The following is a 15,246-nucleotide window of genomic DNA, read 5'->3' as shown; positions in this document are numbered from 1 at the left end:
GCCAGAGCCTACCTGGCCGAGGGAAGGAAAATATTCAACTGTAGCCCCCTCCCGCTTTCCCGTCCCTCCTGAGGTAGGAGTGGGGGAAGAGCTGAGAAACACATGTGAAGGTCACAGGCCAGGGGCACAGGTTAACTGAGACCAAGACCAAGTTAGAGGATTACAGGATGCTCCCCTCCCTGCCCCTCACACCTCACCACATCAATAGGGCTCCTGTAAAGTAAGAGGGGATTACACCTCAAAGAACTGCAAGCTTCAGGCCCTATTTAAGGAGGAATCTCTAGGGAAACCCAAAGACAAAAAGCAAGGACATGAAAGCAAATTTTAGCCTCTGACACCACAGCTGCTGGAAGGAGTAAACACAGCCTGACCCCTAACCAGATAAGTATAAAACCTCACACTGAAGGCCTGTCTACCTCAGTTCCTCTATCTCATTCATCTTACCTGGCTTTCAGCAAAAAACTACAAGGTATGATGAAAGGTGAAACAAACATTCTGAAGAGACAGAGCAAGCATCAGAACCAGACTCGGACATGGCAGAGAGGTTGGAATTACCAGACTGGGAATTTAAAACAACCTTGATAAATAGGCTAAGGGCTCTAGTGGAAAAGGTGGACACCATGCAAGAACACATGGGTAACATAAGTAGAGAGATGGGAACCCCAAGAAAGAATCAGAAGGAAATGCCAGAAATAAGAAACACTGAAATAGAAATGAAGAATGCCTTTGATGGGCTCATCTGCAGACTAGACATGGACAAGGAAAGAGTCAGTGAGGTTTAAGAAATGTCAATAGGAATTTTCCAAATGGAAAGGCAAAGAGAAAAAAAAAAAAAAGAATGAAAGGAAGTGGAAGAGAATATGCAATAACTGGGGGACAATTACAAAAGGTGTAACATTTGAGTAATGGGAACACCAGGAAAGAAACAAAAAGAACAGAAAAAATATTTGAGGTAATAATAGTTGAGAATTTTCCAAAATTAATGACAGACCCCAAACAACAAATCCAGGAAGCTCAGAACACCAAGGAGGATAAACACCAAAACATCTACACCTGAACATATATTCAAACTGCAGAAAATCAAACACACACAAAAAAATCTTGAAAGCTGGGGTGGGGGGACCTTACCCAGAGAGGAGCAGGATAAAAACACATCCAACTTCCCTTCAGAAACCATGCCAGCAAGAAGAGAGTGGAGCAAAATATTCAAAGTGTTGGGGGGAAAAAAAAAGACAAAAAACCCTAGACTTCTGTACTCTTCAAAGCTGTCCTTCAGAATGAAATGGAAATACTTTCTCAGACAAAGGAAACTGTTGCCAGCAGACCTGCCTTGCAAGAAATATTAACAGTTCTTCAGGAGGGAAAAGGATGTAGGTCAGAAACATGGGTCTACATAAGGAAAGGAAGTGCTCTAGAGGAGGAGTAAATGAACATAAAATAATTGAGTGAAACAGACACGCCACACCTCCCCCAGGAAGTCCTCCTGCCCCAGCACAGCCCTGCCCCTAACACCCCAGGAGCCCCAGCACAGCCTGCTTCACACAATGGTAGGGGCCTGTCAGCTGTCTCCCCGCAAGGCTGAGAGCCTGTGTCCCCAGAGGCAAGCCCGTGAGGTGCTCAGGGTCCAATGAATGAACGATGGCAAAGCACTCACACCAGAGGCCGGGATGGTGGCTAAACAGTGCATCTCTTTATCAGCAGTTCAGCAAGAAGACTCCAGTGCTGCCACTGTCACAAGGAAGGGCTCACCCGCTGGATTCTCTCTGCCCAGGTGTGGTCACTCCTCAGGTCAAGGTAGGGTGGACATCCTTCCGACACAGGCTGCTCCTCGACCCTGAAGGGCATCAACCTGGGAGGCAGGGAAATGCCCAGGGGCGCATCACGGAAATGTGCGAAGGCTGACAGGCAGGGCTGGCAATGCCTCCTTAAGCCCGCTGCTCTCGACATTCACAGAGCAGGATGCAGGAGCGGGAAGACCCACGAGGAGGAGAGGTGGTGTGTCAGGCAGAGCTGGTACGGGAGCCTGGCTCTGCACCTTCAAACACAGAGGTGCCAGCAGGCACCCCCGACTCCTCGTCCCTGCTGACATTAGCAAACCACTGACACAGCGCTTGCCACGTGCTGGACCCCACGGTCCACAAAGCAACGTCCTAAAGTCAGGAAACAGGCACCAGGGCATGAAGCAATCACCCATGCTGGAGCTGGAAGAAAGCCAGCATCTGCTCCCCAGGGTGGCTTCATCTCTACTGTGAGTACAGCTGCACCACCACACCCTCCTCTTACAGTCATCTGGGTCAGATGAGAAACCTAGGCAAAGCACCTTGTGCAGAGCTGGCATACAGCAAGTGCTCAATAAATGCCAGCATACACCTCCACGGCCCTCCTCTAAGCGTGCTGCTGGCCCCCCCGCCAGCCGCCACGACGATCAGCATGGTCTCTCCTGCGTGGCAGGGGTGCAGCAACCTTTCCCGGACAGAGGCCTCCTGGAGAGGCATCTCCTGGCCTCGGCATGCCACCTTCCACAGCAGCACGAACAGCCACTGCCGTGACCACTGGTACCGCGTGCAGGCCGAGAGGCCACACGACCCAAGGTCACGGCCCTGATCGGGGGCTGGGCCAAAACCTGTGCGCCCTCGCTCCCACCCCAGTGCTGTGTGACCCTGTGACTCAGAGAGGGGCCAGCAGACCAGCAGCGGCTACGCCCAGCAGCTCTAGCAACTCAGAGCTGCAGGTGCCACCGCAGCCTCGACCACACAGCCCCTGAGACCCCTGGGCCCACGGACAACTGAGAAGCACTGGTCTGCGACCCCACAGTGAAGAGTCAGAGACGCAAATCTGACCTTGACTCCAAGTCCTTCTGGAAATCTGAGAGGCGTGGCAGGAGCCTCAGGCAGCTGCCTGCTCCCCGACCCCGAGTGGCCCAGGTGCAGGCCCTCGTTGGTATTCTCAAGCCCCACCCAGTGTGCCGGCTCCCTGCCCAGGGAGGCCGCCCTCTCGGCCCGGCCCCTCACCTGTCAGCCCTCTCACCTGCTGCTCTCAGCAGTCTGAGTAGGAATTTCTCTTGTGAAGCTCCTGAGAGGCCTCATCCGTAAGATGGCTTATGCTGCAGGGGACAGAGGAGAGGAGAGGAGAGGAGAGGAGAGGAGAGGCAGGGGGGAGACCACAGGGCGGCAGAGCCACCCCCCACAGAGGACAGACCCAGACCGCCGCACAGGGCCGGGTGGGGCAGCAGCCCGAGCCTGGGCCCAGGACCTGAGTCCTGGGAAGAGGCGCTCAGCCCAGAAGGGCCCCTGGCTTGGCCGGGCCCAGGGCTGGAGCTAAGGGAGACCCACGGAGAGGCCAGCAGCGCTCCACCCACCGACCCCCAGTTAGGAACTGAAATCAACTCGTCTCGAACGCTTACCTTCGTCTCACCTGCTCTATCCGTTCTCGCATGGCATCATTTCTCACCTCGCTCGGCACTTGGAAGATACGGGTATGGCTGCAAAACACCATCAGACGTTGGGGTTCCCGGGTTCCTTCTCTACTAACCAGTCACCGTGGAACCTCCAGGGTTGGAATCATGGGGGACCATAGCTCTGACCCTGTCGCCATGAGCTTTTGAGCTGCACCTTCACCCTCCTTGTACCAGTAACACAACGCGTTCTTTCTACTAACCAAGTACCCCTGAGCCCCGCAACGACCCTGGGCAGGTAGCAAATGGTCCTAAGGAGAGTCAAGGAGACGGAGAAGTTACGCGCCTTTGCTAGAGTTACAGAGCAGGTCTGAATTCCTCTCCAGCTTCATCACCAGCTCTCTCTCATCAGCATTGTGCCACAGTCACTATGGTTTAGAGATCCTTCTAGAACATTCTGTCACAAAGAAGCTGCAGGCTCCTCTTTGCTGCTGTTGTTTTTGTTTTATTTCACTGTTCTGGACTTGCCTTCCTCACCACGGTCCACTTCATGCCCTTCCCAACTCCACACCCCAACAAACCCTCACAAACCCTCCACTCCAGGAAAAGCAGCCTGCCCACTGGACCCCCCCATTCCTGACAGTGCCTTCTGGGTAATGCCTTCCTCTAGGTGCTCTGGGGTTTTGCCTGTGAATTCAGCTTTGATACCGTCTGTGAGGACCCGCAGCCCAAACGTGCTCTGGAACGTGGCTCGTAGAAGATGGAGCTGGTCAGTGCCCAGAGAGAGAGATAAGCAAGGACAGAGGGCCTGAGGGGACAGGGGGATGCCTCCGAGAAGAAGGGGACACAGAGGCTGGACGGGGTTGGCCGAGGTGCCAGGCTCCTGCCCGTGTGGAAGGCCCCACCTGGCTCGGGCTCCTGTGTGTCCAGTCCCTGCCCAGACACGGGTCAGCCCAGGTGAACGTCCTGCTAGGAACCCTTCTGAAGCCTAGGCAGCAAAGCCGAGAACCTGTGCAGCCCGGCCCCCTACTGTGCCCTCCTAGTGGTGTCCCCAACATGTCCTTCAGGGCTCACATGCTTCTCCACCCAGGTCACTTGTATCCTGTCAAATGGGGAACTTGGTTTATGTTGTTCTCTCTTCCAGAGGCCCTAGCAGACATCAGGTGGCCAGTACACATCTACCATATAAATGAGCATTCAGTGGTGCTTAATAAAGGGATATGCAACCTTGACTACGTACCTCATGAAACTAATAGGAGGATACCAAAATCAGTGGATCGGAGGGAGAACCAGGCTGAGTTTATTGGTTTAAAATCTCCACAGAATATCCGGAGTGGAAAACTTGTATGTAGATAATTGACTGATTTCTGTCCCATGTCTCCAAAGCTTTAACCTACTTACGCTACACAGCCAAGCTCTAAAAAATACCAGAGGGTGATGTTCGTATTGTCCAAACCCCTTAAGGAACTGCAACAGCTGGAGCTGGTGGCGTGGCCAGGTTGGGGGAGGACAAGCCTCCCACAGGCAGGGCGGTGGACGGGGGACAGTCACCAATGTTCATGATTTGGGCGACCTTGGCCGGCTTCCCGTCCAAAAAAAACCTTTCCCAGGGAGGTCTCAAATTAGACCATTCCTCTTATGCAATTCTTGAGCATTTGAATCCTCTTTTAAAATGCTAATGCCACTGGAAGGGGTAAACACAGGAAAACTGTACATCCTGAAGCAAAAACACATTTCTTGAGAAACATATCTTCCTTGATAGGAGAGAGCAAAGCTGGCGATGGGGACACAGGAAGGAAGCCAAGTCCAGAGATGAGAGAGGGCTCCTTCACAGCGGGGGGAAGCCCAGCGGAATCCCACAATGACTCTACGGGGAAAAGAGACCCAAGTGAACATGCATCCCAGAAGGAGGCAGGGAAGCGTGTGCCGAGGCAGTGAGCCAGGTTCCAGGCCCAGCTCCCCTGCCTGGAGCCTTGTCCTTCAGAGCCAGGAGAGGCGGTGTAGATGGTCTGTGCAGGCTGGGGCTGACAAAGCAGCTACTGTGGAGCACAGAATTCTAGGCTCGGGGCCGAGAAACCTCCTCTCACCTCCGCCCAAGACGAGGGCTTTGGCTTTTGCACTTTACGAGCTTATTTTCTTTTATCTCTTTAAAGTGCAGCCACTTCTGAACAAATCAAGTGCAAAAACAACAGAAATCTGAAATTTATTCAGAAGCACTTAAGAAATGGTAAGCAAGCCCAGTTTTCCAACGCCTCTAGTCATTTTAAAATTTAGCAATGAGCTGGGATTTCAAGATAGCAAAAATATTCCCTTAAGACCCCAAAGTAAGGGCTTCCCTGGCGGCACGGGTTCGAGCCCTGGTCTGGGAAGATCCCACATGCCGCAGAGCAACTGAACCCATGTGCCACAACTACTGAGCCTGCGCTCTAGAGCCCGCGAGCCGCAACTACTGAGCCTGGGCGCCACAACTACTGAAGCCTCCACGCCTAGAGCCCGTGCTCCGCAACAAGAGAAGCCACCGCAATGAGCAATGAGAAGCCCGCACACCGCAACGAAGACTCAACGCAGACAAAAAAAAAAAAAAAGACCCCAAAGTAAGGCTGAAAAACTCAGTCAAAGGAGTCGACGTCTCTAGAGAAGGAGAGCTGTGGGTTTGGGTTGGCCAGTAATCCCGAAGAGGGGGGCTTGTGCCTTCTCTGCTTCCCCCTCCCCACAGTGTGCCTAGCTCGGGGCAGATGAGATGCTTTACCTCCATCTTATGAACTGGATTCTTGTTCTTTCCTCCAGGACCTCCTGACTCTGGTTTGTTAACAAATCAGACTTTGAGAGGTGGTGCTTCACCTAGGAAATCCGGGTGGAGTCCAGTGGTTACTGTCCAGCAAGGACTCCACGGCCAGCGTGGAGCCCAGCCTGGACAAGCTCTGCCCACTTGCCCAGGACCCTTTGCGGTAGGACCCGCCTCCCCCTTCCCCTCCCCTCGCCCCTCCCCCAGGATGGGCAGCTCAAAGGTTCCATTACCACGTCTCTGGTCACATGTACATCTTGGCCATGCGTGGGAGGGCAGTTGGTGGACATCTTCTCCTTTATGTCCTGGGAAGCCTCTTCTTCAGTCTGAAAGGCAAGCAATTTCTCTCAGAAAGTGTCACTCTATCTGGCCCCAATTCTCCCTCCTCTTCCTTTTCCCTTTTCTTCTTCCCCATCACAAAACACACATGCGTGCCCACACAAACACGCTGTATCGCACAGTTCCTGCAATTAGCTCGTCTACTGCTACCTTCTTGTGGAATTCCAGGGACTCAGTAAGTCATGGGCCCAAGGTCCTCCTGAGACACCCTGCAGCGGGGCCACGCATCTGAAACCCCCTCCCCTCCCGTGTGCCTGAGAAGCAGGGTGGGGCTGGTGGTGACGCCAGCCCGTCTCTGGCGAGGGGACAGCCCGGGTCCTTCCGTACATGTGGTGGATCAGACACGGCTCTAGGCAGGCTGGTGGGCAATGAGCTTGGGTTGCCTGGTTGTAGGGGAGGGACAATCTGTGGTTCCCCGAGTCCCAGAGGAATCTCACTCACCTTTTTCAACCAGTGCTGTACCACAGACACAGCCTCGCTCTCCACAACTTCCACGTCCTGCAACAAAGTGGTAAGTCGATGCCCTCATCAGAATACAGAGAGACCCAGCCCCTCCTCCATTATCCACAGTTAGCAGTGTGAGAGCTTCTCTCCAGAAGTGCAGCAGGGGCTCAGAGGGGAAACGATACCTGACACACTTTCCACCTGGCTACCACCAGCCCCACTTACCGAACTGACTTTCGGTGGGAAGGGGAACCCGGCACCTTTCCGGGCGAGAATGTACACAATCCATGTTGTAATTATCATCTTTGGACTTATGCTAGGCCTCCTTCGTGGCTCCCTCCTTCCATTGAAGCGGGCTGAGAACTCCTCTGGCACAAGGAGGTCCTTGGAGGGAGGTGCCCACCTGATTGGCTGGCCAATGATGATGTGACAATGACCTCCTTTAATCCCCAGGGTCAGAGTGGAGGTAGAAAAGAAAGGTGAGGAAGTGTCCACATTAGTGATGGCCACAGCTCAGAAATGGAGGTGGTAGGTGGGCAGTCAGGATATGAGCCGGGGGAAGTTACTGAATCAAAGATAGAAATTTTGGAGGGTAGGGGAGGCTTATGGCTGGTCACCCACTCTTGAGCACTGCTGAAGCAGAAAGAGATTTTATAGTCAAAAGAATAAATTTGTAACAAAATAACCTGGGCCCTCTAGACATTCGTTCAAACCATGCCACAGCTTTTCTTATTCTTCCTCTTACAAATGGGGAGAAAGGGCCTGTCCACCCAGAAAACATCAAAGATGGAGGAACAAAACTCTCAACAAGGACATTTTACTTTCGTGTCTACTTTGTTTACACAAGTAATTCAAATCACAAAAAATAATCCAAACAATAAGAAGTAAAGGGTAAAAAGTGCAAGTGCCATTTCTTGTGAAGCATATTTCCTGATTTTCCCAAGTCACCCATGGTGGACTGCCTAGGTGGAAGGACAGTTAAGTGGAAATGAAAGGGGGATTCTGTTGTGACTTCACAGTTGGGGGCAAACAATTGACAGGGGCTCAGACAGCTGCTATTCCCATCTAGAACCTTCACCAGGGAAGTGAAAGTTCACAATATCCTAAAGCAAATGTTTAGCTGCTCTCAAAAGTAGTTGTAGCCTAACCCTGAGACTGTTCTCAAGGTCTCAGAAATGAGGGCTGTAATCCTGTCTCCACCACTAACTTGTTATGTGATGTTGACCAAATCATTAGTCCCTCTGGTCCTAGTTTCTTTGTCTTCAAAATGAAAAGAAAAGAATAATGTCTCCAGTTTTCTTCCAGCTCTAATAGTCTATAAATGTTCTATTCTGATTCTTCTGAAGAGTATAGAAAACCTTTATCTCACTCTCCCCAACTTCCCTAAAATAGCCACTATATCTCCTCACTCTCAACAAATCATCTCAACTTTACATCTTCTCTAGGTTATGCCAAGGCAACAAACAAGTCCCCAAACGAAAGCCGAGACTCACTCTCACTCTCAAAACACAAGTTCAGGGTAGCTGTGCTCCATGTGGTGACTTAGAGATACAGGGATGAATCCGTCCTCTGGCTCCATGCTGTCAGGATGTGACCTCTGTGACTGCCAAGCAAAGGAAGGGAACACATGGAGGAATAAAATCACCTCTTCTGTTCCAGCCCAAAGGCTTCTTCTTAAAGCTTTTTGGCCAGTATTAGTCATATGACCCCAAACCAATGCCAAGGGAGACTGGAAGCTGTAAACCAGCAGATGAAATTACTCATCAACACCTCTGTTTCTGCTACTATCTCCTAAAAACTGTTTCCATCCTTACTGATGTAATTTTATTGTTTGAATTCTTAAAACATCAATGTTATTCAAAAATTAAAACTACATGAAAAGACAAACTCAGGGAAGTTCCATCTCCTTCCCTGTCTCTTCAACTTTGTTCTTCAGAAGGATTTTCATAAGTTTCTAGGCTGTGCATCTGTGTTTATGTTTCCAAAATGAAACACATACATAAATCTATTCTCACATTTTATTACTATGTTATGAAATGCATACAGTAAAATATATAAATACATTCACAGCTCAGAAAAAAATTTTAAGCATGTGTGCACACACGCGCACACACACATATGTGTTTATATACACACACGCACACACATACACATGTTTAACCACCACCCAGATCAAGATATAGAACATTTCCAGCACCCCAACAGGCCCCCAGACCCACAAGGGGACCGACATTTTGACATCTATCACCATAACTGTTTTGCCTAGCATCCCACTGTATTACCATAACACAAATTATCTATCAAATTTACAACTGATGGACATTTGTGTGATATCTAGTTTGATGCTTTTTAAAGTAATGCTGCTACGAACATCCTTTTACCTATCTTTTCCTTGACATAAGCACTAAATCTTCTGTACATATACATAACAAAGAGCAGAGTTGCTAGGTCATAGGCTTTACATATATTTAGTACTAGTATATAACAAAGAGTACTGGGGACCTCCCTGGTGGCGCAATGGATAAGACTGCACTCCCAATACAGAGGGTCCAGGTTCGATCCCTTGTCAGGGAACTAGATCCCACATGCATGCCGCAACTAAGAGTTCACATGCCACAACTAAGGAGCCCACCTGCCGCAAATAAGGAGCCAGCAAGCCGCAACTAAGGAGCCCACCTGCTGCAACTAAGACCCGGTGCAACCAAATAAATAAACAAAATATTAAAAAAATAAAAACAAATTCTCACAAAATGTTAAAAAAAAAAAAGAGTACTGCAAGGCGGTCGTACCAACTACTGCCTGTAATAGTTACTTCATGTTTCTGCCAACACTTGTTATTGTCACTCTTTTAAAGTTTAGACAGATGATTGGAGTTATAATGCTAATCAGGAATAGTTTACTTTTCACTTAATTAAGTGATTAATGGCATTATGCATTGGAGCTATATGGTAACTCTATTTTTGAGGAACTGTCAAAATCTTTCCTAAATGGCAGCATCATTTCACATTCCCTCCATAAATACATGAGTTCCAATTTCTCCACATCTTTGCCAACATTGTTAGCATCTGTCACTCTGATATGAGACATTCTAGTGACTATGTAGTAGTATCCCATTGTGGTTTTGATTTGTATTTCCCTAATGATTAATGATGCCATGCATCTTTTCATGGGCTTATCGGCCATTTGTATATCTTCTTTGGAGAAATGTATATTCAAATCCTTTGCCATTTTACAATTGACTTATTTGTCTTTTATTGTTGAGTTGTAAGAGTTCCTTATTTATTCTGTGTACAAGTGTCTTACCAGATACATGCTTAGCAAATATTTTCTCCTATTCTATGGGCTGTCTTTTCACTTTCTTGATATCATTTGAAGAACAAAGTGATCAATAAAGTCATCATTTATCACACAAAATGATGAAGTCCAATTTATCTATTTTTACTTTTGTTGCTTGTGCTTTTGGTGCCATAACTAAGGAACTGTTGCCTAGCCCATGGTCATGAAGATTTATTCCTTTGTTTCTTCTAATAGTTTAACAGCTGTAGCTTTTACATTTACGTCTTTGGTCTATTTTCAGTTATATACGGTGTGAGGTGGGGGTCCAACCTCATTCTTTTGCATGTGGAATCCAGTTGTCCTAGCACCATTCGTTGAAAGAAGTACTTTCTCCATTGAACTGTGTTGGTACCCTTGTCAAAAATTAATTAACTATAAATTTAAGGGTTTGTTTCTGGACGGTCAATTCCTTTCCATTGATATATGTATCTATCCTTATGCCAATGCCACACTGTCTTGATTACTATAGCTTTCTAGTATGTTATGACATTGAGAAGTGTGAGTCTCCAACTTTGTTCTCTTTTTTAAGATTATTTTGGCTATTGTGAGTTCCTTGCATTTCCACATGAATTTTAGGATCAGAATTGTCAAGTTTTGCAAAAAGAAAAAAAAAGCCTGTGGCATCTTCATAGGGATTGCACTGAATCTGTGGATCAGTTGGAGAGTACTGTCATCTTCACAACAATCTTCCATTCCAAGAACATGGAGTGTTTTTCTATTTATTTATATATTCTTTAATTACTTTCATCGAAGTTTTGTAGTTTTCAACGTACAAGTCTTGTACTTCATTTATTAGGTTTATCCCTAAGCATTTTATTCTTTTTGATGCTATTGTAAATGGAATTTTCTTAATTTCATTTTTGAATTTGGCATTTCTTCTATATAGAGATATAGTGGATTTTTAAGTATTAACCTTGTACATTATAACTTTGCTTAAATCATTGTTTGTAACAGTTTTTAGTGGTTTTCTTAGAATTTTCTACATACAAGATCATGTCTTCTGTGAATAGAGATAATTTTCCTTCCTTTCCAATCTGGATGCCTTTTCTTTTTCTTGCACAACTGCCCCAGCTATGCATTGTTAAATAAATGTGGAGAGAGTAGATATTCTTTTCTTGCTCCTGATTTTAAGAGAAAACCATTGTCTTCTATCATTAAGTATGGCATTAAATGAGAGGTCTTTGTAGATGCCTTTTATCAGGTTGAAGACTTTTCCTTCCTATTCCTAGATTTTGAGTGTTTTTCTCACCAAAAAGCATTGGATCTTGCTAATGCTTTTTCTGCATTTGAGATGATCATGTGGTTTTTGTCTTTCACACTATTAATATCGTGTATTATATTAATTTTTGATTTTCTGATGTTAAATGAATCTTGTACTCTTGGGATAATTCCACTTGTAAATAATTCTTTTTATATGTTGCAGGATTCAGTTTGCTAGTATTTTGTTGAGAATTTTAGACCTAGATTTATAAGAGCTATTGGCCTATAGTTTTATTTTCTTGTAATGGTCTTGTCTAGTTTGGTATCAAGGTAATACTGGCCTCATAGAATGAATTGGAATATGTTCCCTTCTCTTATATTTTTGGAAAGAGATTGCAAAAGATGGATAATATTAAACATCTAAATATTTGGTATATATTTAAGTTTTTAAGAAACATCAAGCTTTCTTCAAAAGAGGCTGTGACATTTTACATTCCCACCAGCAATGTATGAAAGTTTGCATTTCTCTGTATCTTCATAACACTCATATTGTCTTTTTATTTTATAAATTTATTTATTTTTTTTTAAATTTTTTGGCTGTGTTGGGTCTTCGTTGCTGTGTGCGGGCTTTCTCTAGTTGCAGCGAACGGGGGCTACTCTTCGTTGCAGTGCGTGGGCTTCTCATTGCAGTGGCTTCTCTTGTTGCGGAGCACGGGCTCTAGGCGCGCGGGCTTCAGTAGTTGTGGCACTTGGGCTCAGTAGTTGTAGTGCACAGGCTTCGTTGCTCTGCGGCATGTGGGATCTTCCCAGACCAGGGCTCAAACCCGTGTCCCCTACGTTGGCAGGCAGATTCTTAACCCACTGCACCACCAGGGAAATCCCTGTCTGTCTTTTTAAATCATAGCCATTCTAGTTGGTGTGTAAAGAGGTATACCATTTGGTTTTAATTTGTATTTTCCTAATCATTTATAATGTCAATAATCTTTTCATGTGTTTATTATCTACATACCTTTTTTTTTTTTTTTAATCTTTTGGCTGCACCACACGGCATGTGGGATCTTAGTTCCCCGACCAGGGATTGAACCTGCACCCCCTGCACTGGGGGTGCAGAGTCTTAACCACTGGACAATCAGGGAAGTCCTTACATATACTTTAGTTGGTGTAATATCTATTCAATTTTTTAAATTAGGTTTGTCTTTTTTGGTTGAGTTTTAAGTTCTTTACATATTCTGAATGCAAGTCTTTTATCAAATATGATTTACAAATGTTTTCTCCCAATCTGTAGCTAGTCTTTTCATTTTCTTAATAGTTTCTTTTTTTTTTTTTTTTTGGAAAGGAAAAAGCTTTTACTTTTGATAAAATCAAATTCTACGTTTTTGATGGAGTATGCTTCTGGTGTCATATCTAAGAACTACAAGGTCATGAGGACTTTTTCTCTACGTTTTCTTCCAGAAGTTTTATAATTTTAACTCTTATATTTAGGCCTATGATCCACTTTGAGCTATTTTTTGTGTGTACAGCATGAGGAAGGATCTGAATATATCATTTTGCATATAAATATATAATTATACCAGCATCATTTGTTGAAAAGACTATCCTTTCCTCCCACTAAACTGCCTTGGCAGCTTTGCTGGAAATTCAATTGACCATAAGAGTTTATTTCTGTATCTCAATTTTGTTCCATTGACCTACATGTCTAGCCTTACACTAGTACCACACTGTCTAGATAATTACAGCTTTATAGTAAGTTTTCAGACAAAGTAGTGTAAGTTCTCTTTTTTTTTTCTGGCTATCCTAGGTCCTTTGAATTTCCATGTAGAATTTAAAATTAGCTTGCCAATTACTTTTTTTTTAAATACTGTTGGAATTTCGATAGGCATTGTTTTGAAGCTATAAATCAATTTTTTCTAAGTTGTCTAGTTTGTTGGCACAAAGCTGTTCATAGTATTCTCACAGAGCCTTTTTAATACCGTGGGGTCAATGGTGATGTTCCCTCTTTCAATTCTGATTTTGGCAATTTGTGTCTTCTCTCTTTTTTCCTGCTCATCTTAGCTAAATATTTGTGTTTACTATTGTTGTTAATCTTCTTGAAGACCACCTTTTGCTTACACTGCTTTTCCCTATTTTTTTTCCTCTGTTATTTTTTGGTTTTCTATTTCACTGATGTCTAATGCAATCTTCATTTTTCCCCCTTGTGTTTGCTTTGGGAATAAATTCTGTTTCAAGAATGCAATGGAGAAATTCTGCCTGAGTTTCCAATCTGTGGGCCTGCCCTGCAGATCGTGGACTTGTCAGCCTCCACAATCACATGAGTCAATTCCTTAAAATAAGTCCTGTAGGTAGAGAGACAGGTAAATAGATGATATAGGTACAAAGATGACATAGCATCCTATTGACTGTTTCTCTAGAGAAGCCTGAATAATAAGGACTTTAGTACCAAGAATAGTTCTAGAAGAACAGAATTCTAAGGATGTTTTCTGAATTGGCTCTGGGGTTTCTGGAATTGGTTCTCCAGAAAGCATTTTCCATGACAAGATGTGGTAATAGAGATATTCATAATATAACTATTGGATCCTCCTAATCAAATATTTATAAGAGGTAAGGTTCTAGGTGACTTTGAATTCGATACTTTAGAACATTTCTGTCTAACAAGTATAATAAGTTTGACTGGCTGCGCCTAATTACAGTAGACAAAGTGGGGAAAGAAAAGGATGAGCTTAGGGATTCAGATTCCCAGTTTAAGCACTGCATAAATGACCTGCAAGTTTCAATAGCTTCCCTGAAAGAAACCTTTATCTCCTGTCACAGTGCTGAGATTACCTTAAACCAAACCCACAGTCTCATCTTGCAAGTGGCTAAATTACAACACAAGTTGAATTTCCAACCTCACGAGGTGCCTGCTGGTACCGTGAAGGCATTGATTGAGAAGTAATGGGATCCTGAAGACTGGAATGGGGACGTATGTGCAGATCCTGATGAAGCTGGGGATACTAAACCCTGACGTTCTGCTGTCTTCTTTGCCAGCAGAAGCAGTCCTTTCACCAAGTTGGAAGGGATTAATCCTGCTTTGCCTCAGGAAACTGTAACGGCCTAACCCAAGACACTTGCCTTGCAAGACACTGCTGATTCTCCGCAGGACCCATCCCCACTACCCCTCTTGGCTTTTACATTTATAATTGCACTCAGCGGTCCTTAACAGATGAGGGACAAGGTGTGTCCCACGAGGAGCTGCACTACACTCCAAAAGAACAATGTGATTTTTCCAACTTCTACATACATAAATCTGGGGAGAGTGTGTGGGTGAATATTAAGGGTCTAAGATGATGGTGGAAGGAACTTAAAGTCAGATCTGGACCAATTTATTGATGCGGGTCCACTGAACAGATTCTCATTTAATATTACAGCTTGAGGAGTTAGAAAGCATTCTAACAGTTTGTTTGGTTGAAACATGGACCAGCAGGTGACCTACACTCAATGAATTTGAAATGCCAGAATTGCTTTGGTGTGCTTTAGAGAAAGGTATCCAAAGGTTTAGGGAGGTTGGAATGCTCGAGTGTACTATCGTGTAAGACGTGCTCACCCACCCGCGGGGATCCAGAGGACACACCTTTCAGCGTCACTGTGAGGAATAAATCTGAGGGGAGCTCCAGCATCCTCGAAGAGCTCAGAGGTCACGCTTCTCTGTAGGTCAGAAATTACAGTGGCAACTGCTGCCACTCAATTGGGGGGATCTACATGCAATGGGGTA

The 15,246-nt window shown here is 45.5% G+C and overlaps 1 protein-coding gene across 1 annotated transcript; it reads right to left on the bottom strand.

The window, feature by feature from the left end:
* Positions 1–3,036: 3,036 nt before the first annotated feature.
* On the bottom strand, positions 3,037–7,265 carry SPATA19 (spermatogenesis associated 19). The gene is made up of 6 exons (XM_061202829.1): positions 7,188–7,265; positions 6,960–7,016; positions 6,413–6,505; positions 6,144–6,235; positions 3,404–3,481; positions 3,037–3,103 (listed from the first exon to the last, which is right to left on the bottom strand). The coding sequence occupies exons 1-6, from the start codon at positions 7,263–7,265 to the stop codon at positions 3,037–3,039; spliced, it is 465 nt and encodes a 154-aa protein (XP_061058812.1).
* Between the last annotated feature and the right edge of the window lie 7,981 nt (positions 7,266–15,246).

Source organism: Eubalaena glacialis, chromosome 10, assembly GCF_028564815.1.
Source record: "Eubalaena glacialis isolate mEubGla1 chromosome 10, mEubGla1.1.hap2.+ XY, whole genome shotgun sequence".
NCBI classification, from domain to species: domain Eukaryota; kingdom Metazoa; phylum Chordata; class Mammalia; order Artiodactyla; family Balaenidae; genus Eubalaena; species Eubalaena glacialis.
The sequence above is the reverse complement of the archived record's forward strand: the minus strand, read 5'-3'. Positions and strand labels throughout refer to the sequence as shown.

Coding starts and splice junctions, on each gene's coding strand:
- SPATA19 (XM_061202829.1), bottom strand. CDS start 7,265: ATGATAATTACAACATGGATTGTGTACATTCTCGCCCGGAAAGGTGCC. Junction 7,017..7,187: donor TCCCACCGAAAGTCAGTTCG/GTAAGTGGGGCT, acceptor ACTTTGTTGCAG/GACGTGGAAGTTGTGGAGAG. Junction 6,506..6,959: donor TACAGCACTGGTTGAAAAAG/GTGAGTGAGATT, acceptor CTTGCCTTTCAG/ACTGAAGAAGAGGCTTCCCA.